At 40.6% G+C, this 25,148-nt stretch overlaps 1 protein-coding gene across 3 annotated transcripts in view; it reads right to left on the bottom strand.

The window, feature by feature from the left end:
• The window catches only part of LOC105030883 (calcium-binding protein 8), a 75,157-nt gene that overhangs the window by 26,759 nt on the left and 23,250 nt on the right, over nt 1-25,148 (bottom strand). For all 3 annotated transcript variants that reach the window (XM_013132298.4, XM_020047908.3, XM_020047909.3), the window contains exons 3-4: nt 24,366-24,509; nt 23,301-23,413 (exon numbers count right to left, since the gene is read on the bottom strand). In XM_013132298.4, the coding sequence (XP_012987752.1) occupies nt 23,301-23,413; nt 24,366-24,509 (257 nt within the window). The remainder of the gene's footprint in view (nt 1-23,300; nt 23,414-24,365; nt 24,510-25,148) is intronic.

Below are 25,148 nucleotides of genomic sequence, written 5' to 3'. Positions count from 1 at the left end.
GTTTACTTAGCACAACAAATAGCATTATATTCCAACTCGAGTGTGAATGTCAACTCAAAACGTTGCAAGCTAAAGGCTATTTGGGGTTGTCATCGATAGCTGACAAAATGTGTTTTATTATTGTCAGTATTGTACTGAACCAGCACATATAACATGAAATATCCAAACATATTAACTATTTATGCAGGCGTCCCCAACCTCATATTCATAACCAAACATATCCAAAACAAACCATATTTGAGCATGGGGTTGGAGTCCACACAGGCCTTGTCAGTTGGATACAGAATAAAACACACTGACATACAATATTATTGTCCAAAAGTATTAACTATTCATAAAATTCTGTGGGGACTGCAGTTAATGAAAGTTAATGAAAGCCTTTCTTAGGCCTACCTCTCATAGCTGGTTAACTCTTCTGTCTGCCAGGTTTAACTATCATAACATTACAGTCCCTGTTAACAGTTAATCAAATTATATGCTAGCTTCACTAAATATATTGAATTGTGTTAGATAGGTGGATATTTTCTCTCAGAAAGTGACACAAATGGCTATGATCCCTGATTTACTTTGGCCAGTTAGTACCGTGGGAAAGAGTGACAGAATGTCATGCCTTTCTGACTGGTATTTGCTGCAGTTGTGAGGTGGCCTTTGCACCTACAGTCAAGTTCATGCTGGAGAGATGAGTTGCCAGCTCTCTTGCTGCTATTCTTCAAAATCTCTTTTCACATGGACATTTAAAACTACATCAAAACATTTCCACATGACAGTCTTTGTCCATTAATTTACAAAGCTTTACTTTGGAGAGTTTCAACTCTACAATGCTGCACCCGGTGCAATCTGACTAGCCTAACCTGAAGAAATGCTAAGAAATTTTGGAATCCCATCATTTACAAATGACATGACCCTCTGATGCCTAACATATATAACATTTGAAACCCTCCCCATATTTTCCTCCAGTTACCATTAATTCCAAACCGTAACATATATATTTATTTATTTCACAATGTTGGTCAAGACAAGACAGTTGGAGGGTTGTCCAACTGAACATTCTATTCAGTGCAAACTCAGTGAGTGCTGAGGATTTTGTTATAAAGTGCATTACGGAGGCTTGAAACCTAGATCTTTAAAGAAGAAAAATAACTAGCTATTAGCAAAACCCTTTATCATTGTTTTAATTTCACAAGACTGATTATAGAAGCAGTATAATGCAAATTATCTATCTTCAGAAGACTGCTGTTGTTGTATATTAGGTTGTAGGTTGCTTTTATACCTAGATACCTTCCATAGTTGTAAGCATGTGGGGTAATTTGGTTGTAAGTTAAAGCACGTTCGGTATAAACGGATGATCCAAATCCTACCTTCCGCTTCATTATTAATATTTTTTTATAAAGATGTGGTTACCAAACCCACGAGACATAACAAAAGATTGGCGACGAGGACATCTGAACCTACGGGAACTATTCTGTCCAGGAGATTTTTTTTTTTTTCACAGGTTAAACTTATTATTTTCTGTGGTACAGTTTAGGCTCATGTTAGCACAGATTATACACTGAACAAAATTATAAACGTAACACTTTTGTTTTTGCCCCCATTTATCATGAGCTCAACTCCAAATGCACAAAAGGCCTATTTCCCTCAAATATTGTTCACAAATCTGTTTAAATCTGTGTTAGTGAGCACTTCTCCTTTGCCTCACGCAGTGCAACACATCTCCTTCACATAGAGTTGTGGATTCGTGGCGGACATTGGAGCAGGCCACCAACATTATTGAAACAGGAGAAAAATACAGTCAGTAAGCAGAGAACAGTTAATCAACTATGATGATGTAATTGAAATACTGACAGATGAGCGAATTTGAGGATGAAACTTCAGTGAGTGAAGTGGATGAAGATCACGTGACTGTCTGAGGAAAATATTGCAGTGGCACAGGAGAATGTTGCAGTGGTTAAGGACAATATTGAAGGTGATAATCAGGAACCAGTGAAGAATGAAATATTGGCTATAATTCTTGGAAATATTGGACATTTTGATTAAAGTATTGAGCAGAGGAGCTCATATACAGAAAGGTTTGGATATTTTGTTCTTGCAAATGGTATTGCTGATGACAAACCTGTGTCTACATTTTTGACTGTAATGGGATCACAGATGTTTAATTTATTGCACAGCTTGGTACAGCCAGAAAGGCCAGGTAATATGACATACAGTTGTTCTCAAAAGTTTGCATACCCTTGGAAAACTGCTAATATATGTAGCATTTGTAAAGAAAACATAAGTGAGCAGACAAAACACATGGGATTCACATTCAACTGAAGGTCGTAACAGAATGGCACAATCATAAAACAAAACATGGCAACAAAGAAAAAAATTAACTGACCCCTGTTCAAACGTCTGCATACCCTTAGTTCTTAATACAGTGTATTGCCCCTTTAGGATCAATGAGAGTGTGCAGTCTTTTGTAATAGCTGTCTATGAGGCCCAGAATTCTCCATTCATCTTGGCAAAATGATGTTTGAGGTCAGGAGACTGAGATGGCCACTCCAGAACCTTCACCTTTTTCTGCTGTAACCACTGGAGTCAACTTGGCCTTGTGCTTAGGATCATTGTCTTGCTGGAAAGTCCAAGAGCGTCCCAGGCGCAGCTTTTGTGCAGAAGAATGCACATTTTCTGCTAGTATTTTCCAATAACATGCTGCATTCATCTGGCCATCAATTTTCACGAGATTCCCCGTACCTTCAGACCTCACACAACCCCTAAACATCAATGAGCCACCACCATGCTTCACAGTGGGGATGTTATTCTGTTCACTATAGGCTGTGTTGACCCGCGCCAAACATAATGCTTATGGTTGTGACCATAAAGCTCTATTTTAGTCTCGCCGCTCCAAACTAGTGTGCCAGAAGCTGTGAGGCGTTTCAAGGTGTTGTCAGGCATATTGTAACCAGGCTTTTTTGTGGCATTGGCGCAGAAAAGGCTTCTTTCTGGCAACTTGACCATGCAGCACATTTTTGTTCAAGTATCATCATATTGTGCTCCTTGAAACAACCACATTGTCTTCTTCCAGAGGAGCCTGTATTTATCCTGAGGTTACCTGTGGGTTTTTCTTTGTATCCTGAACAATTCTTCTGGCAGTTTTGGCTTGGTATCAAGAGATGCCAGAATTTTCCAATTCTTAATAAATGATTGAACAGTACTGACTGGCATTTGCAAGGCTTAGGATATCTTTTTATATCCTTTTGCATCTTTATGCATTTCCATTATCTTGTTACGCAGGTCTTTTGAAGGTTCTTTTCTGCCCCGCCATGGCTCAGTATCTAGCCTGCTCAGTACATCCACGTGAAAGCTAAAAAACAAATTGACTATTTATATACAGACACTAATTGCAATTTAAAAAGCCACATGTGTGGGAAATTCACCTTTAATTGCCATTTTCACCGTGTGTGTCTCCTTGTGTGTCTGTAACAAGGCCAAACATTCGATTTCTGTTATCATTATAACTTAAAAAGGAGCCAAACATCTATGTGATGATGAATGGCTTCATATAATACATTTCCTTCAAGAAGAGATTTTTTTTTTGCATGATCAGTCATATGTTCAAAATCAATGCAAGAATTTCACAATTTCTGCCAGGGTATGCAACTCATGAGCACAACTGTATGAGATCATTGTGGACATACTAAAAAAACACTTTTCACCAAAACCACCAATAATCGCTGAAAGGTTTAGGTTCCGTAGAAGAAATCAAGAAGAGGGAGAATTTGTGGTAATGTTTGTTGCTGCATTAAAGAAATTAGCAGAGCACTGTGAATTTAATGATGTGCTACAGGACACCATTAGAAATAGACTAGTTTGTGGGCTATGAAGTGAAGCTACAAAAATGAAACTATTAAAAAATCTGAGGCAGGGAAATCAGTGTACATGCTTTCACTATGGCAAAATGGGACATCAGGCATCTACATGCTAAAGTAAGGACATGGATTGCAGAGACCACATCAAATGAAAAGGGCCACATCAAACGAGCCTGCAAAAGCAGCTCAGAGAAAATATCAAAGACTGAAAATAATGACATTTCAAAAATAGAAAAAGAGATGTGTATGCTGTTGAGCAGGAGAATCCAGATGTGACTCATCAGAAGAAGGAAGTCACATTGATCATATTGACTGTTGCTGATGGGTCGCATGGCTACTGTATGTCTCTCTCTTGTTAGAGGGGCAGTTGTTGTGGAAATTCTTGAACTGATGTATTCTTGGTCCTATGCATGTATGAATGAGTTACTAGTTAAAGTACTGAGTACCCATGTTTAGATAGGTAGAGGAGCGTGAGAGAGGGATTCTGGTATTTGTCCTAGGCATCCTTGACCGGCACCAGCAGATTATAGGGTTAATCATAAATGTGCCCATCTGTATAACCCTTTAGTGTCTCTGTTGTTTGTCCAGATGCTTAAGGTCCCCCTCAAGGGTTGAGAAGGTTAACCAGATGGGGGGATGACCACATGTGACTTGTTTGAAACCTAGGACATGTGATAGAACAAAGGGCATGTGTTTTATTGACATAGGACAGATGGGTAGCATCTTACCACACCCCTTTTCTATGTAATAAATACAGATTGTGCATGTTTTGAGTCAGAGACTCCTCGGACGATTATGTTTGTAAGCGGTTGACGCGTCTCTCTTATTTGCAAATAATAATAAATAATAAATAAACTGTTAATTTTTGCCGAGAGTATTTCGTCTCTGTACTTCCTTCTTAAAGAGTTCTGATCGATAAAATTACCATCACACAGTCGACACATTTGGAGATTGACACAGGGGCAGCTGTATCTATTGAGTCCGATTCAGTCTACAAAAAGACACTGAAACAGCCCCCACTTCAGCCATTGCACATTGTACTAAAGACAAACAACGGTGAATCTGCTGCCGTGAGAAGCATCACTAATGTTACAGTACAGTTAAATAGACAAACTGAAAAGCTGCCACTTTTGTGGTGAAAGGAAACTACCCATCACTACTGGGACATTCGTGGGTGGAGAAAATCAAGTTGGACTGGCCATCAGTGCACACAATGATACATGGAAATACAGGACTACCAGCCCTAGTGGAGAAAATGTTTAACTTTTTAATTGTGAGCTGGGCAGCATGAAAGACATTATAGTGAAACTTAACATTAAGCCAGACAGAAAGCCAAAGTTTCTGAAAGCAAGACCCGTACCCTATGATATCTGCCGGAAATTGGAGGCTGGCTAAGACGCCCCAGTCAACAACAAGGTCCTGGAGCTGGTTAGTGTGAGCGAATAGGCAACACCCATTGTTCAAGTCCTTAAAAAGGATGGAAGAATCCGGATATGTGGAGACTTTGAATTCACACTAAACCTGGTGTTATCGGTCGAGCAGTATCTGCTACCTCACAATGATGACCTTTTGGCAAGTTTAGCCAGGGACCATAAGTTCAGCAAAATCGACCTCTGCCAAGCCTACTTGCAGATGCATGTGGATGAAAAGTAAAAGGAGCTGCTGACCATTGTAACACACAAAGGGCTCTTTAGGTACTGTCTTCTACCATTTGGAATTACGAGTACACCAGCATTGTTCCAGCGAGGAATGGACCAGATCTTGAGTGGAGTGCCAGGGGTCCTACACTACCTGGATGACATAATTGTTACTGGGAAAGATTAAGAAGACCATCTTCGGAACTTGGATACAACCTTACAGAGACTGAAAGACTATGGAATGCGAGTTTGTAAGGACAAATGTGCATTCTTTCAGTCATTGGTTGATTGTGTCATTGATGCAACTGGCCTTCACAAGGCTCCAAGGTGAAACTCCCCAGAACGTGAGCCAACTATGTTCTTTCCTGGGGTTACTAAATTACTACAGACGTTTCATTTCGAGCTTAGCAACAAAGCTGAAACCATTGCATTAATTGCTTTGTCAGGACAAAACATGGAAATGGATAGAAGAGTGCAAGGTAGCATTAGTGATAACAAAGGAAACACTCCTGAAATCAGAGGCACTGACACACTTCGTTCCGTCATTGCTCATTCAACTAGCTTGTGATTCTAGCCCTTATGGTGTGGGAGCAGTAGTGTCCCATATCATGCCTTCTGAGGAAGAGAAACCAATCACTTTTGCATCAAGGACATTGAACAAAGCAGAAAAACTGCACAGACAGAACAAGATGCCTTAGGCATCGTTTTTGGAGTGCATAAATATTCCCATTACCTGTACGGCAGAAAGTTCACCCTTCTTATAGATCATCGCCTACTGACAAGCATTTTTGGACCTTATACTGGAACCCCGTCACTTGCTGCGAGCAGAATGCAAAGGTGGGCTTTGTTATTGTCAGCACACATCTACAATGTTAAGTATCGAAAAGTCCAAATTACATTGCAACGTAGATGGACTTTCCATGTTACCACTAACTTTGGTCAAGCCGGAGACACACCAAGTGGACATATTCTACTTTAAACAAGTGGAACATGCACCAATCACTACAACAAAAGTTCGTAGAACAACCAGACACGACTCTGTGTTATCAAAAGTGATGGACATTATCGTCAAAGATAAAGCCGCAGGAGACACTCCGGATCTGAAACCTCACCTTTCAAGGAGAACTGAGTTGTCAGTTCAGTCCAGTTGTCTCTTGTGGGGTAGGATAATAATAATTCCACCTGCACTGACAAGTGTTGCAACAACTTCACTCAGGTCATTGTGGAATAGTTCGCTTGAAGGAAATTGCGAGAAGTTACTGCTGGTGGCCTGGTTTGGATGGACACATTGAGGAAAATGCTAAAACAAGTTCCTCATGTCAGAAGGTTCACAATGTATCTCAAACTGCATCTCTTCATCTGTGGAACTGGCCAGAGGGGGCGTGGCAGTGCATTGACATTGCATTTGCCGGTCCTTTCTAAGACAGAATGTTCCTTGTGATCATGGACCTTCATAGTAAGTACTCATCATACTACTGCTGAAAAGTATTTAGTCCACCCCTGCTTGTGAGTGACAACAGACTGCAACTAGTGTCCCAAGAAATGGCCACTTTACTAAAGGTAAATGGAGTACAGCACATCAGATCTGCTCCCTGCCATCCATCTACTAACAGATTGGCAGAGAGGTTTGTACAGAACATGGAACATCCCTTGAAAGCACCTCAGGGTCTAGGGACATTCCACCAATGCTTAAACAGCTTCCTGTTATCCTACAGGAACATGTCATATGCGACCACCAAAGTTTCACATGCATCACTTCTCATGGAGAAGGAGCTACGCACAAACTTTGACCTACTTAGACCTCTGAATACAAAGGAGATAGTACAACGTCAACAGGAGAGTCAAGTCAAGCGCCATTTACAGGGGGTTTGATGCTGGCATGACGGTCTTAGCTAGGAACTACCTTAATGGACCAGAGTGGGTCCCGGGTAAGGTCAATGTTCAGTCTGGCCCTGTGTCCTATATTGTTAAGACTGCGGAGGATGTCATCTGGAAAAGGGACACTGATCAGTTACTGTTGAGTAAAGCTACACCAACAGAACCAACCATCTTGTGTGGTCCAGAATAGGTGTGTAGCGATATACAGGTATTGATGAAAACCGTGACACAATCGCTGAACAACCGACCAGCTCTTTACTCTTGCAAGGATCCTGGAGGGGGCCTGGGAATATGCCCATCCTGTCTACATGTGTTTTGTGGATTTGGAGAAGGCGTATGACCGGGTCCCCCGGGAGATACTGTGGGAGGTGCTGCGGGAGTATGGGGTGAGGAGGTCCCTTCTGAGGGCTATCCAATCCCTGTACGTCCAAAGTGAGAGCTGTGTTCGGGTTCTCGGTAGTAAGTCGGACTCGTTCCAGGTGGGGGTTGGCCTCCGCCAGGGCTGCGCTTTGTCACCAATCCTGTTTGTAACTTTTATGGACAGGATATCGAGGCGTAGTCGGGGTGGGGAGGGGTTGCAGTTTGGTGTCCTGGGGATCTCATCGCTGCTTTTTGTGGATGATGTGGTCCTGATTGCATCATCGGTCTGTGACCTTCAGCACTCACTGGACCGGTTCGCAGCCGAGTGCGAAACGGTTGGGATGAGGATTAGCACCACTAAATCTGAGGCCATGGTTCTCAGCAGGAAACTGATGGTGTGCCTCCCCCGGGTAGGGAATGAGGCGTTACCCCAAGTAAAGGAGTTCAAGTATCTCAGGGTCTTGTTCGCGAGTGAGGGGACAGTGGAGCGGCAGATTGGCCGGAGAATCTGAGCAGCAGGGGTGGTTTTGTATTAGTTTTACCGCACCGTTGTGACGAAAAAAGCTGAGCCAGAAGGCAAAGCTCTCGATATACCGGTCAATCGATAGAATTACCATCACATTACCCTCACCTATGGTCATGAAGGCTGGGTCATGACCGAAAGAACAAGATCGCGAGTACAAATGGCTGAAAAAAATTTTTCTCAGAAGGGTGGCTGGCTTCTCCCTTAGGGATAGGGTGAGAAGCTCAGCCATCCGTGAGGAACTCGGAGTAGAGCCGCTGCTCCTTTGCTTCGAAAGGAGCCAGTTGAGGTGGTTCGGGCATCTGGTAAGGTTGCCCCAGGACGTCTCCCTAGGGAGGTGTTCCAGGCACGTCCAGCTGGGAGGAGACCTCGGTGTAGGCCCAGGTCCAGGTGGAGAGATTATATTTCGACACTGGCCTGGGAACGCCTTGGGATCCCCCAGTCAGAGCTGGCAAATGTGGCTCGGGAAAGGGAAGTTTGGGTCCCCTGCTGGAGCTGCTGCCCCCGCGATCTGATACGGATAAGTGGATGAAGATGAGATGAGTGACATAAAAATAAAATAAATATTGATATATAATATCATATTAATAACCTGACGAAACTTACCTCATATTTTTCCCCAAAAAACGATTGGCATATCGATACCTTGTTCATGTCAACTATAGACAAATGATGCATGTGCTTAGGAGAGTGGACCCATGCACTGGCATTGAAATCAACTTGTTAGCCCCACTAGAACCCCCGGGAGAGATCCGCACAGACGCATCACTTTAGTAGCCTATTCACATGGAAAAAAGGACATTGTATTTTCCCCAAAACTCTGCTCGGTTTTTCCATTGCTTATTCATGGACAAACGATGCATGTGCTTTAAGCACGAGTCTGGACCTATACACTAGCGTTTGAATTAACACATTTTCATAGCCTATTCATTAGGTGAAAAGGTTTTGTATTTTTCCAAAAACCCCTCTGGGTGTTAGGCCTAGAAAAGGGGCTGAAGTTACACAGTGAACCAAAACTCACCACTGACGTGCGACGTGTAAAAACAATAACCGACAGGTGAGATGAGCAGAGGAGAAACATTTAAACACATACTGATGACATAATTGGGACCAGGTGTGCCTGATGATGGGAGACAAGACCATGATTGAGTCCAGGGGGAGTTCGTGGAGTGACGGGAACTGGGAGTGCACAGCACGGTGGCGCTGGACATCACCCTACCATGACAGTGTAGTTGTTTTTGTATGCTTTAATTTTTTTATTTGTAGAGTAATGAATACAGACCCGTATTCTGAGTGTAATTAGTTTGCCCAAAAAAGAGAAAAAAACACATTAAACAAAGTTGAAGATGAATTAGACAGATTTTTTTTACTTAAAATGTTCTATAGATACTGCGATAATATCGTTACCGTGAATTCTTTTGGCCACGATAATTGTGAAAATCTGATATTGTGACGGCCCTAGTGCAGAACTGTTACTGGGTGCAACCCCAGCCTGGCGCTTGTCATCCAGAGGCTCACGGCCACCTTCTCAGGACGCAGACGTGGCCACATCCACACAAATGTGTGACGAGACTTTGACACAGACAACTCACCTGTCCATACCTGTGTCAACATCAGAGAATAAAGATATTGTTAGTGAGAGTCAGGTTGAATACCATGATCCTTCATGAGATAGGCGGGCACCTACATGTTTGGACTTTTAATTACACTAACCCTCCATCTGGGACAGAAGAATTTCCTTGGTATAGTTCAATACCTAATAATAGTTGAGACAGTTAGTCTCATTTCCAAGGTTGAACAAATTGGGATTATGGTTAGTTCATGTGGGTTATTGGCAATATACAAGCTGTAAACCGTGTAACTTCTACTGTTGGTTCATAATGGGGACAATTCATGAAAGAAGGGAGGAGATGCTATATATTAGGTTGCTATCTCTTTTCCTCTATGATCTTTTTCTCTCACTCTCCTCTCCAGTCATCTCTCTCTTTCTCTTCTCTTTCTTCCCCTCTCTCTTCCTCTCTCCCTCTGTCTCTGCACACTATCTCCTTTCATTTATGATTCAGTGTCTCCCCGAGAGACACAGATTGTCCGCCACTTTCGTGAATCACTTATGATAATACTTTCCACCCATTTTCTTTCATTCACCTTCTCTCTTTGTGCCCTCTCTCCAGTCTGTCTGCACATCACGGTGGTCTTGGTTTTATCTGCCCTTTCGCCATTTTGCTCTTCTTAATCTCAAGCTTTTCTTACTCAAACGTATTCTTAAGAGAATCTGTCTTGGATTGTTTTGCTCCCCAGGTTTTTTTTCAGGCATAAAACATTGAACTGGAAGTTCAGCTGAAAGGCCTGCTCTAGGTAAAGCCACTAAAACTAAATCAATACAAAAATAGCATTGTGTAGAATCCTGCCTATAACATTTACAAGACAAATTTTAAACACTGGAATGACTTGTCTACTCTAATTCCCATTTTAAATAAGGACTGGAAAAATATTAGGTAGTCCACATGGAAAATGAACAGATTTAGAGTGGCATGAGATAGTACTGCAAGTGACTAAAGTGAGTATGAAGAGAATATGCAAACTAATAGACAGACAGACTGGAAAGTTTAAATGGGGAATATGTCAGGTTGAAACAATTTACTAGAAACAAATATTTGTAACATTATCTTAAAACATTCCCTGCAGATGTCTTCTTGTCATATATACTAAAAAAAATCTTCAATAATTATTGGCTCCATGCAGAAGGTGGCTCCATGCTTCCCAAAAGTCTTGGCATAATTACACTCACATTGGCTCTCATTCATGAAGTGTGTGTATGATAAAATTTGTTCTTAAAATGATTGTACGATAATTTCACAGACAGAGTAGGTATTCATTAGTATTATCTTTGTCGTATCCTTATGATCAAACTCACGTCTGGTCGGAGATTGTGTAAACCAACGTAGAAAAATAAGATCATGCTTTCGCAATAAGACCATCATCATCACGAAAAACAACAATTGTAACAGCCTCAGTAACAACAATCACAATTAGAATGATAATAATAGGGAATATAAAATAAGATGACGAGGAATATAGCACATATAAACGTGCCACAAACAATATAAAATTGTGTATCACTACCTTATTAATGTATTCTTTATTTGTTTCACGTTATTCTGCATTTTCTATCTCTTATTTCTGTATTTCATGCATTTGTAAGGATTGAATTGCCTTTGTGTATGTTATGTGCTAGAGCAGACCTGGGCAAGATAAGGCCCCTGGCACGGATTCGGCCTGTTGAGTCATTCTGTCTGGCCCATGATACATCCAAAACTTTAAAAATAATACAAAATAAAAATACTTGACAACCTCTGCAGATTACCTTACTTTATTTACTGCTGCGTATTTATTGTATTTCAAATTAAAAGTCCTGTGGCACTCCCAGTAATAAGAGTAGTATCATACTGCCGGTTCAAAATACTTTTAGGTTAAAACAAGCTTTCTGCGTTGCTATAATATGTAACTATGGACCAGCATGACAATCCACGCGTGTTAGTTATAATTAGTTCCTATAATATGCAGTTGGCTAGCTATATCTGATAATGATCCTGTCTAAGAAAATTTGATAACGAATGCAGGGTATTTAAAAAGAATTGACAGATGTCTTTTTTGCAGATGTCTTAGGTAAAGCAACTTGTTTAATATATAAAGCTAATATTACAGTTTTTAAAGAGTACAGATTGCAGAGGCACTTCCAGAACAAGCATGCAGCCAAATACAAAAAACTGTTATCTGATGCAAAAATTCAGCAGATCCAAGCATAGATTCAGCCTCACTGACAAACATCTTGCAGCAGTGCTGCATACTGCTTCAACAGAAATGACTCCTGACTTCACATCACTGGTCAACGCCCATACGAGGCTCTCCTGTTCATATTGAGTGGCCCTAAAAGTTGATTTCTTGGGTCTGGGCTGACGGAATAGCTGTCGTTAAAAGCATGTAGTACAAAAAATATACCGAATGAAGTTAGATAACGACAATTACACCAACATTTGCAGCGAGTCCTTAAAGGAAATTTCAGTAACAAAACAACACCAACACAAACAATCACGTTTTGTCTTACACATACATAGACACTGTAACCTGAGAGGTGTGGGTGAAAATCAGGAACAAAAATAGACATCATAATGACTAACTCAACACAGGTGTGTGTGTGATGGTTGTCATGAGTGTGTGTGTGTGATGGTTGTCATGAGTGTGTGTGTGTGATGGTTGTCATGGGTGTGTGTGTGTGATGGTTGTCATGGGTGTGTGTGTGTGATGGTTGTCATGAGTGTGTGTGTGTGATGGTTGTCATGGGTGTGTGTGTGTGATGGTTGTCATGAGTGTGTGTGTGTGTGATGGTTGTCATGAGTGTGTGTGTGTGATGGTTGTCATAGGTGTGTGTGTGTGTGATGGTTGTCATGAGTGTGTGTGTGTGATGGTTGTCAGGGGTGTGTGGGTGTGATGGGTGTGATGGGTGTGATGGGTGCGCTGCGGCCATCTGCTCCAGGTAGGCAGTTAGTACACCGGCTAGGTGGAGCGCCAGAGAGGGAGAGATCACGCTGTGCCACGCAGAGCAGCCGTCACACAGTACTGTGATGACTAACCTTAACTGTAACATAACCTTAATCCCAGCGTAGAACCCCGTTATCTGGAAAGCCAAGAGCAATTGAAATGTAGTACCGTTCAAAAGTATGGGGTCACTTAGAAATGTCCTTGTTTTTAAAAGAAAAGCTAATCATATGTCTATTAAAATAACATCAAATTGATTAAAAAAATGCAGTGTAAACATCTTTGATGTTGTAAAAATGTTTTATGTTGTAACTGCCTGGTACGGCAACCGCTCCGCTGAAGACCGCACGTCCCTCCAGAGGGTGGTAAAGTCTGCGGAGCGCATTATCGGCTGCAATCAATTCAATAATTCTACCAGTTGCTACTAGTTCACAGTACTCTTTTACAGTACTTTTTATACTGCTGTGGTAAAGTGTTGGTGTAATGTATATTGTTGGTTTATTTTTTTATAAAATTTGCTCTGGCACTATTTTTGCTTATATATTCATTAACACTCACTACGTAGTTGTCAGGTTCCATGTCATAAGAATTTCATTGTGCAGGATGACGCTGTGTTGTCCGGTGCATTTGACAAATAAACCTTGAAACTTGTTAGCCACGCCTAACGCTAGTACTGTGAAGGGAGATACAGTGGGGGAGAACAAGTATTTGATACACTGCCGATTCTGCAGGTTTTCCTACTTACAAAGCATGTAGAGGTCTGTAATTTTTATCATAGGTACACGTCCACTGTGAGAGATGGAATCTAAAACAAAAATCCTGAAAATCGCTTTGTATGATTTTTAAATAATTAATTTGCATTTTATTGCATGACATAAGTATTTGATCACCTACCAACCAGTAAGAATTCCGGCTCTCACAGACCTGTTAGTTTTTCTTTAAGAAGCCCTCCTGTTCTCCACTCATTAACTGTATTAACTGAACTTGTTTGAACTCGTTACCTGTATAAAAGACATCTGTCCACTCACTCAATCAAACAGACTCCAACCTCTTCACAACGGCCAAGACCAGAGAGCTGTGTAAGGACATCAGGGATAAAATTGTAGACCTGCACAAGGCTGGGATGGGCTACAGGACAATAGGCAAGCAGCTTGGTGAGAAGGCAATTATTAGAAAATGGAAGAAGTTCAAGATGACTAATCTCCCTCGGTCTGGGGCTCCATGCAAGATCTCACCTCGTGGGGCGTCAATGATCATGAGGAAGGTGAGGGATCAGCCCAGAACTACACGGCAGGACCAGGTCAATGACCTGAAGAGAGCTGGGACCACAGTCTCAAAGAAAACCATTAATAACACAATTCGCCGTCATGGATTAAAATCATGCAGCGCACGCAAGGTCCCCCTGCTCAAGCCAGCGCATGTCCAGGCCCGTCAGAAGTTTGTCAGTGACCATCTGGATGATCCAGAGGAGGAATGGGAAAAGGTCATGTGGTCTGATGAGACAAAAATAGAGCTTTTTGGTCTAAACTCCACTCGCCGTGTTTAGAGGAAGAAATAGGATGAGTACAACCCCAAGAACACTATCCCAACCGTGAAGCATGGAGGTGGAAACATCTTTCTTTGGGGATGCTTTTCTGCAAAGGGGACAGGACGACTGCACCGTATTGAGGGGAGGATGGATGGGGCCATGTATCACAAGATCTTGGCAAACAACCTCCTTCCCTCAGTAAGAGCATTGAAGATGGGTCGTGGCTGGGTCTTTCAGCATGACAATGACCCGAAATACACAGCCAGGGCAACTAAGGAGTGGCAAACATTTTGTCTTGCATCAATCAATTAATCAATAAAATGTACTTATAAAGCCCTTTTCACATCAGCAGTTGCTTTTACAAAACACCCAGCCTGAAACCCCTAGGAGCAACCAACAACAATGTTGATGTACAGTGGTAAACTCTCTAAAAGGTGGCTGAAACATTGGAAGAAACCTAGAGAGGAACCAGACTTGGACGGGTGACCTCTTAAGTCCTCTTCTGGCTGTATCAGATGAACATTTTTAAAAGTGCACATTTTAGTAATTAATATATGCATGTGGGCTGTGTCCAGAATCAAAACATAATACAGGTCAGAAGCATGACCAGATGGACAAGGACAACCCGGGGGGAGGAATGGTCAGTGGAGTGGCAGCATTGCTCCAAAGCTATATCGGCAGCATTGGGTTGGAGTGATCATAACTTGGTTGCAATTATGAGAAAAAACTAAATAGCTAAACGTGGCTTTAAGATAAAATACAGAAGGTCTTAAAAGTTTTAATCAGGAGTAATTTGAAGAAGAGATTAAGAGTGTGCAGTGGCTAAACATATGTAGAGAAGAAAATCTGGAGAAAGCACTCTGTATTTTTATGAAACAATTTATGGGTATTTCAGATAAACATGTCCTAAGGAATTTGATGGCCCAGTGTAAGGATTCTAAACAAGTTGCATATAGAACTGGCACTGTATCTGACAGGCAAACTTATTGGAAATTAAGAAATGCTGTGACCAAACTTAATAAATGCAAAAAAAAAAAATGATAGCCTCAACATTTATGATGCTAAGAATGATGGAATGTTTTAAAATATTTGTACTAATTATTGCACCATCAAAAGATGAACGCATACTCCTTTACAAGGTGCCAGACATGTAAGAGGCTGACAGTAACTGAATATATCTTGACTAGTCATGTTTAATCAGTGACTATTACCCAATATGGCAACATGACACATCATTCTATGATGAATTCACTGACAGTGACCCCTCCCCTATCAGCCAATCACTGTGGGCATAGCAAGTATGCTTGTTCATGAAACACAATATCATCCATACCACAATATCATTCAAACCCACCCTATCTCTTAGCTTAAGACTTCTCCCCATTTACCCCTTTGTGAATAGGTTTTAAGAGGAAACTCTTAGTTAGGAACTTTTAATGTTTAGGAGTTCTCGTAGTGGTATGATAAAATGTTTTGTGAATATGGCACCAGATTTTTTTTATATTAGAAAGGTTCTCTACATTAACTCATTTAAGCTCTAACCATTTCTCAATTTGCTCCACCTTACAATATTATGTTTACTTATGTAATGTATTATTTAAATAGCAATAAGTTTAATTTATATACTTTTTTTTTAAAGCAAAATATTAAAATCGGAATTCTTGACGAATGTATACAACATTTCACTGCAGACATTTATTTTGAGGGCAAAATACGAAAACCGGAGGTCTTATTGTTGCTGCCGAATCTCTAATGCTGCCTGCATGACGCTAATCCATTGTAGCTAACGAGTTGTGACAGTTAGCCAGCTAGCTTCTTACCTTGGGTTGTCGCTCAGCTGATGGCTACCTTTTTTAGATCAATGTGACAAACACTTAATGACAGTTCAACACAAACATTTGTGTGTCACTTTTCTCTGACCTCACTTGCTAGCTTGATACTCCAAACTTCGGGTGCAGGATGTTGTTGCTCTCATGCTTGTGTAAACTGCGCCCGATTGAAAATGAAAATGAAAAAGTATGCCATAAAAATATTCTGTTTTTCTGTAGCGGTGAACCACAACTTAGCAGCGCCGCTCTCCACCACTTTGATTACAATAACAGGGAAACATTGGGTACAAAACTTTACCCACCAGTGTGGCAGATAGCCTTCTGAAATGTACTCGCCAAATGGTACTTGGCGCTTGGCGGGTGTTCATTTCGGACCCTGGCTGAAGGGATTCTGCTGTCACTCTCTGATGACAAATCTCCAGATACCGACAATCTGGATGGAAAATTGCTTAGAATTATGGCCAAACATATCAACACCATTATGTCCATTATGTCATATATTTAATAAGTGCTTGGAGTATGGCATATGCCCATAGATGGAAAGAAGCAAAGGTAATTCCATTGCCTAAGGATAATAGATCTGTCTTTACTGGTCCTAACAGCCATCCTGTTAGTCTTCTCCCAGTGCTGAGAAATTATTAGAGAAAATGATATACATTAAAATCCAAGAATATTTTTCAAAAAACAGTTTGATTATGAGCTACCAGTATGCATATAGAGAAGGGCATTCCGCAAGCATCATTGCCTCAAGGGCATGGATGACAGGAGGCCAGTGATGTTGGATTTTATTGCCGCTTTTGATGTGTTGATCATTGTTTGTTGCTTGGAAAACTAAAATGCTATGGTTTTAATTTCACTTCTTTGGATGGAGATTTACCTTTCCAGTAGAAGGCAGAGAGTATTCATTAATGTTAGCTTTTCTGTGAGCAAGGAGCTACAATGTGGGGTTCCTCAGAGTAGTTGCTTAGTAACCCTTTTATATTCTATATTTACAAATTATCTCCCATCAATAATAGATAAAGCAAAAGTGGTTATGTATCTGGTTGATCTTTTTTTCATTATTGTGTTGTTTTTCTTTCTTTGTGTTCCACAAATGTATAGAATTGTATGTTAAACGTAAGATTTCTGTGTTGGACCCCAGGAAGATTAGCTGTCATTACGACTTTAGCTAACAGGGATCCTAATAAACAAACAAACAAACAAACACAACCAGGGGGACTCTGGAGAGGGACAGCTATGAGCCCGGTACTCCTGAGGTGTGATCCAAGACTTCCTGTACTCCTAAGTTTAAATAGAGCAGGAGACAATGAAAATTTGAAGAGCGCATTCCTTAGATTAAAAATTTGCAATGGAAAAGGACAACTGGCCATACACCTCCAGTACATTAATATAGCAGCGTAAAATCTTGGGGCTGAGACAAAGGGTTCCAGTAACACTCTGGCCCTATCTGAGGGTAACCTTGGACAGGGTCCAACAGGCAGGATGTCAATCCACCCACATTGCCAAGCATCAACCAAAGGGACACCAACCAATCATAACCACCCTGAAAGAGGCCAGAGTAACGCCCACAGAATTCACTCCCATTGCACAAGGACAGCAACGGAAAAACAACAGTAAGCCAATGATGCTGCCCCTGAATGGCATTGGAAAGAGGGCATCCCAGTGGAGATGAGAGCCATCTGGCAAGACAGCAAGGGTGGACAGAATCAAGCCTTTCCGTTCACCGACACACCCTTGGGCCAGACTACACCTAATCACAGACCACTTTGAAGAGGTGAGTCTTTAGTAGACACTTGAAGGTTTGCAGTGAGTCTGCAAATCTCTAACCTTAAATGGCAGATCATTCCACAGTAGTGGAGCTAAATGGGAGAAAGTCCTGCCTCCGGCTGTTTGTTTAGAAATTCTAGAAGGCCTGCATCTTGCGATCTTAGGTTACATGTAGGTATGTATGGTTGAACCAATTCAGTGACGTAAGTAGGAGCAAGTCCATGTATTTCTTTATAGGTTAACAATAAAAACCTTAAAATCAGCCCTAGCTTTAACAGGCAGCCAGTGTAGACAGGCTAATATTGGAGAAGGGTCAAAATGTTTTCCTTCTAGTTAAGATCACAGTGTTCAGCACTAATTAAGAAAATGTATTAAGAACATTGCAGTAATCTAATCTTGAAGCAACAAAAGCATGAATTTGTTTTTCCCCATCAGCTTTTTATAAAAAGTTTCAGATTTTTGCAATGTTCCAAAGATGGAAAAAATAAGCTCTTGAGATTATGTCCATCAAAGGAGAGATCAGGGTCAAAGGTGACGCTGAGGTTTCTTGTGATACGACCAGACAACTGTCAAGGTTCACTGTGAGAACTGCCAACAAAACTCTTTGTTTCTTGGTTCTTAAAATGAGCATTTCAGTTTAAAGCAAAAATGTATCAGTCTTTCACTTCCTAATATCTGAAACACATGCTTCCAAAATAGCTAATTTTAGGACTTCTCCATGTTTCATCCAAATATACAATTTTGTGTCATCAGCATAGCTGTGAAACTGTACATTGTGGTTCCAGAGAACATTCCCCAGAGGCAGCATTTATAGTGAAAATAATAGTGGTCCCAAAACCGTTCCTTGAGGAACACCAAACATACCTTTGATTTGTCAGAGGACATGCCATTCACATATATACGAACAGATATCTTTCAGATAAATACAATTCAAACCAGGCTAGAACGTGTCCGCGTAGCCCAGTATGGGTTTCCAATCTCTCCAAGAGAAGGGAGTGATCAAAGGCAACACTAAGATCAAGTAGCAACAGAACGGATGCAAAACCTTTGTCTGAAGCCATTAGAAGGTAATTTATCACCTTCATGAGTGCAGTCTCAGGGCTATGATGGGGTCTGAAACTGGACTGAAGCATTTCATAAATGTTATTTGTCTTCAGGAAGGCATTTAGTTGTTGGGAAACAGATTTTTCTAAGATTTTTGAAAGGAATGGGAGGTTCAATATTGGCCCGTAATTGTTCAATACATCTGGATCCAGATTAGATGCTTAATAAAGAGGCTTAATTTCTGACATTTTTTGTGAGTTTGGTACACATCTGGAGAATAGGGAGCAATTAATTATGTTCAACATCGGTTGACCTAGCACAGAAAATATCTCCTTAAGTAGCTTTGTTGGAATCGGGTCTAGTTCACAATTGGTGGGTTTGGAGCAAATTACTAATGCAGTGAATGTGTCGAGCGATAGATGGTAAAAATATTAATGTGTCCCCATTTATACCAGGTCAAGAAAGTTATTTGAATTATCAGGACAACAGTTTTTGAGGACTATACATATTTGAGGAGGAGTTTGTTTTCTAATGGTCATGATCTTTTATCAAAGAAGTTAATGTATTCATTACTACTGACGTGAAGACCCACTTACTTTGTCATTAGCTTTGCAACTGATACATTTTGGATTGTTTTTGTACAACCTCAGACAGGTTGGAGAAATAAGCAGAGTGTTTTTTGGTATTGCTCTGTACTGTCTATTCAGGCTAGTCTACATACTTCCAACTTGGTGGAACACCACTTTCGCTCCAACATTCTGGAGGCTTGCTTGAGTGCTTTAGCATTGTTTGTGTACCAGGGAGCACTTTTCTTGTTGCGTATTTCTTTTATTTTTTCTATAAGGTATTTTGCAGTGTTGGGTTTAGATTAGATATAAATTTATTTTTCTCTGTCATGAGCAAGCCTGGAAGAATATCAAAAATATTTTGGTAGTCTGAGAATTTATATTACGGCTTTTAAAATCATTGTTTGGGGTACAAGTGGGTTTCTTGTCAACGGTCCAGGATAATGAGGAAAAATTTGATCCACAATATGTGGCAGTGTGTAGGACCTGAGACATGTTGAACAAAACCCACTGAGTCAATTATGGCTTCAAACGCCTTTTGAAAAGGGTCGCTGGACTTTTCCATATCAATATTGAAATTGCTAAAACTTTGAAAAGTATCTGCCATGACTACATGGTTAAACAAGAATTCAGGAAACTCACTGAGGAATATTGTTATTTGCCTGGTTAGCTCTCATGAGTAAATCTTCAAAAGAATAAAAACCAGTGGTGTTTAAAAGTATTTATATAAATATAAATGTAGCAACACCCCCCCTTTTCAGGATGTGCGGGGATATGGCTTGTGTAGCCAGGAGGAGAGGCCTCATTTAGGGCAGTAAATTCATCAGGCTTTAGCTAGGTTTCACACAGGACAATTACATCCAGTCTATGATCAGTGATTCATTTATTTACTGCAATTGCCTTTGAAGCAAGGGATCTAACATTAAGGAGTCCCTTTTTGAGATGCGAGGTAATACAGTCATTTTTATTCATGACTGAGGTGGAGGAAGGCTTTATTTGAATAAGGTTGCTATTGTTAGCACTACCTTGTTTTACTTTTCTCAGACTGGAACAAGTCAGTCTCAATAGGTAAAACTGTACTAACTACTATGGCTATGCTATCGACAGACTCCACTATGCTAGCAGTCTGTCACTCTTCAGCTGATCAGGCTTGGCCCTATTTCTGGGAGAGTCCCAAAAAGAGAGCCAGTTTTCTACAAACTCTACCTCCTGCGATGGGCAGAACTCAGTTTTCAGACAGTGATTGAGTTCTAAGAGTCTACTGTAGATATTGTCACAACCCCTAGCAGGGAGGCTCAGAGACAATTACTTGATCTTTCTAGCTAATGTACATGATGACGCTATGTTCTGCTTCTTAACCTCTGTCTGTTTCATCCTAACATTGTTGGTGCCATTGTGAATAACAATATCTCTGTACTCTTCAACCATTCCTGGTTGTTTTTTTAAGTTAGTTCTGGTCATTGTCCTGTTGAAAGACGCATGACCTTTGATAGATCCAGCTTTCTGACACTTGGTTTTACATTGCACTCCAAATGCCTTGGTATACCAGATTTCATGTAATGTGCTTGTTCAAGGCATGCCAGATGCAGCAAAGCAACCCCAAAACATCACAGAGGTTCTTTCATGTTTGATTGTGAGGTTTTCTGTTCTTTCAAGGCTTCATTTCATTTTCTGCAAGCATATGGGTGGTGCACTTCACGAAAACAGTTGAAACTATCATACATTGTGTCTGAAGGTGAGCTTGAATATGTGTGACAGTAGAACGAGGTGCTCCAGAATTATTCGCTGAAAAATGAAATTTATGTTTACACCAAAAAATATATGAATCTTAACTTAAACATTGGCTAAGAAAAATGTATATAATTAAAATATCAATCATTATTTTATTCAAAAACATGCATGCCACAGTTGTTTGGCACTGCTAGAAAATCTTTTGAACAAAATGTTATTGATGTTCTTTGGGAACTCATCCATGACATCCTGTTTCACTGGGGTAAAAACATGCAGCCTGGTCTCTACGTAGACAATTTTACATACATTTTAGCCAGGGGATTTCGTAAGATATATTACGTTCAGCAAAATAACAGTCTTCTGCATTCCAGACAAGCACGCTACCCACTGCTCCAGTGAGGAACCTGTCGATAGTAAGGGCAAGTGTTATTGTCACAACATGAATATGTTTGAAGTGATTTTCTTTGTAATCCTAACCCTAACCATAACCCCAGTGCTGTGATACCTAACCTTAACCCAAACCCTAACCTGAACCCCGGAGCTGTGCGACCTAACCAAACCTTAACCTAACCTCTTTTGTTTCCTAACCGTAGCCCAAACCTTAACCCTGACCTTAAACCCGAGTGTTGTGATATCTAACCTTATCCATAACCCCAGTGCTGTGATGCCTTACGTTAAGCTAACTTTAATGATAAAATGCGTTTAAAACATATTCTAGCGACCTTGGTGTTGCTGTTACTCATCCTAAATCTAAATATCCAGTGTGGGTCAGTGGGTAGGGTGACATCCTTCCCGGTTTGAAACACAGGTCAAATATTTTGTGAAAAATTTGTCTTTCATAGCGTTCGTAAATATCATAAGTTTGTCTGGCGTTCATATGTTATTTTACGTTTTAATAGCGTTTGTAACATTTGATATGTTTTAATAGCGTTAGTAAGATATGTTATGTTTGAATAATTTTGTTATGTATCATACGTTTTGGTGGCGCATTGGAATGTGATCTAACGTAACATATCATACGAAATCGGTTGCCATGGATTTACGTAAAATAGCCTACGTAGTGTCCTGAGACCAGGTTGAAATATGAGGTAACACTTAGGGGAATGTCATTGAGTGGCCTAGTCAGAGCCCCAACATAAATCCCATCGAGAATCTGTGGAATGACTTGAAAAGTACATAAACGGTGACCATGCCTGAGCTTGAACAAAATATAGTCTAGATGATAGTACAGACATATTCAAAGAAGCTGTAAGCTGTAAAAGGAGTAACTCGGGGGTATTCACTTATCAAAATAGGGTATTTTAATGTTTTAATTTAAAATCATTTTCAGAGTATTGTAGATTTTGATTCACTTATTGATATTGTGGGTTACTGTGTGTACATGAAAATGTCAGATTTTATGTGTTTTCAAGTTGAAACACAACCACAACCAGACAGTTAGGTTATCATAGGAAGGAAAAGGAGCAGCATATGCCCACATAAAGCTAAGTTATAATGTTCCTGTCTTTTTTATCACTTTTATCAATTGTGCCAATAATGATGAACCTAAATGTCAATAAAACCTACTCTGCTGTTCTCTACTACAGTGCCCTGAAAAAAAACTCTTTTTCCAATGATGTAAAGACTGTGTACAGCTTTTTACTTTGAAGCCAATACATACCTTCCAGGCGTGGACACACACACACACACATACACACACCCACAAGCATGTCGCTTTGCTTTGAAGCCATGGGCCAAAATATCCCTTTACCTATCCCAATAGTGTTTGTTTGTGTGTGTTTGTTTGTGTATGTGTGTGTCAATATCTAGAGGAAACAGGCTTTTAAGTTAGAATCCCCACGTGCCCTGACTGCAGAAAGCCCTCACAGAGGGAGGCAGAAGAGGGGAACATATAAGAACAGAGGAGACGAGAGCAAGATATGGGGACATTAGGAAACAAAGAATAGGAGAGAATATGAAGAATAAAAAAATGCAAAGGACAAGAAGAGAACAGAGGAGAGGTGAAAAGTAGAGGAGAACAGGAGATAAGTGAAAAGAGAAAATAAAGAGTTCCTACCTGCCAGAAGATGTTATCAATGGTATTTCCTAAGAAACCTTCTCTGGTTTCAGATGACAGCAATTTGGGTCCCAGTATCGTCATGAACTCCTCAAAGTCCACCTGGCCATCACCTACACACCCCCACACAAACACATCATTACAATCTGCTTGTACCACATTAGCACACTGCCAAAGACACGCTTTTCTCATTACCTGATTTTAGAAAATCAGGAGTTTAACTTTGTATTTTGCATGATGGTGTGTTGAACAAAGAATTGTCTGAATTCATCACCAGACTGAAGTGCTAAAATCAATGTCAGTTTTCTAAATGCACGCACTGTTATTTATTTGCCTTTCAGAGCTCATTGTGTGTGTGTGCATGCATGTGTGTATGTTTGTGTGTGTGTTAGTGTGAGTTTCTGTGTGTAAGAGCATGGGCAACCAGTCACCCACAGAGCCATAAGTTTAGCAATTTGTCAAAGCTGTCAAAGATATTACTTTGTGCAGTGCTAAGCAGTTAATCAAAAGAACACATATGGAGACAAACTGTGCATACTGATAAAAACATACAGACACTGCTGAGATCTGACAGTGGAACTGATTAATAAAACTTGGATATCATTTCAGCAAATCCTTGTTGTTTATGTATTTTTATTTACCAAATGTTATCTCTCTTTTTCAAAATGTTGCAGTGTCCAATTACTAGTTTCAACCTTGTCTTTGCAGCACACCTGGGAGAGTTGAAGATCAGGATATGCTGTACCTCTTCTGTCACACTGCTTAAGGAGTCTCTAGAGTGCAGTGGTGGCTTCCCTCCCTTAGCCCTGGGCAACGCAAGGCCAATTACACACCAGCCATTGTTGTCTCCCAGTTGCAACTCACTGTGACACAACGTCCTGGTGTTGAACCTAGGTGGTTGTGGCACACCAACACCTCGATGCTGTGCTTTGAATGGCTTGAGTGACGCACAATGCCTTCTCTACATGTTTGTTTCTATGACAGCATTGTAAAATGTGTTACGTTGTACTGTATATTGGCCTTTATTATGTGTTTGTACATGTCTCTTATTATCTTATTCCTCACCGTCCATGTCCAGTCTTTGCATGATGATGGCCAGCTCCACCTCGCTAGGCATGTATCCCAGGGATCTCATGGCCATGCCCAGCTCCTGCTTGGAGATGAACCCATTCCCATCCCGGTCCAGCACCCGGAACGCCTCCCGGATCTCTGCGCACAGACACACATGGGACACTGGCACTAGCGCACATACACATTGTTCCATCCTTGTGGTGACCCTAAACCCAGCCTCAATCCTAATGCTAAGAAAAGTAGTACCTAAACCCAGCCTCAATCCTAATGCTAAGAAAAGTTGTACCTTCAACCATTTGGTGATTTTTGGTGTGACAAGATGAGCCGGCAATAAAGCTTAGCGGAAAAATGTGATACTGGTTATTTTTGACCGTATGATCCCGATACTCAAGTAGTCTAAGAAAGACAGTTTTATTGCTTCTTTAATCAGCACGACAGTTGTCAGTTGTGCGAACATAACTGCAAAAAGGGTTTTCTAATGACCAATTAGCCTTTTAAAATGATAAACTTGGATTAGCAAACACAACGTGCCATTGAAAGACAGAACTGATAGTTGCTGATAATGGGCCTCTGTCTGCATATGTAGATATTCCATAAAAAATCAGCTACAATAGTCATTTACAACATTAACAATTTCAACATGTATTTCTGATTAATTTGATGTTTAATAAAAAAATAAAAAATGAAATTTCTAAAGTGACCTCAAACTTTAGAACAGTAGTGTATGTAGCAATTTTAATTATGAAATGATGCATGTTTGTGTTGTGTGCATACATG

This window comes from Esox lucius, chromosome 7 (assembly GCF_011004845.1).
Source record: "Esox lucius isolate fEsoLuc1 chromosome 7, fEsoLuc1.pri, whole genome shotgun sequence".
Taxonomy (NCBI): domain Eukaryota; kingdom Metazoa; phylum Chordata; class Actinopteri; order Esociformes; family Esocidae; genus Esox; species Esox lucius.
This window is presented reverse-complemented; position numbering and strand designations above follow the sequence as displayed.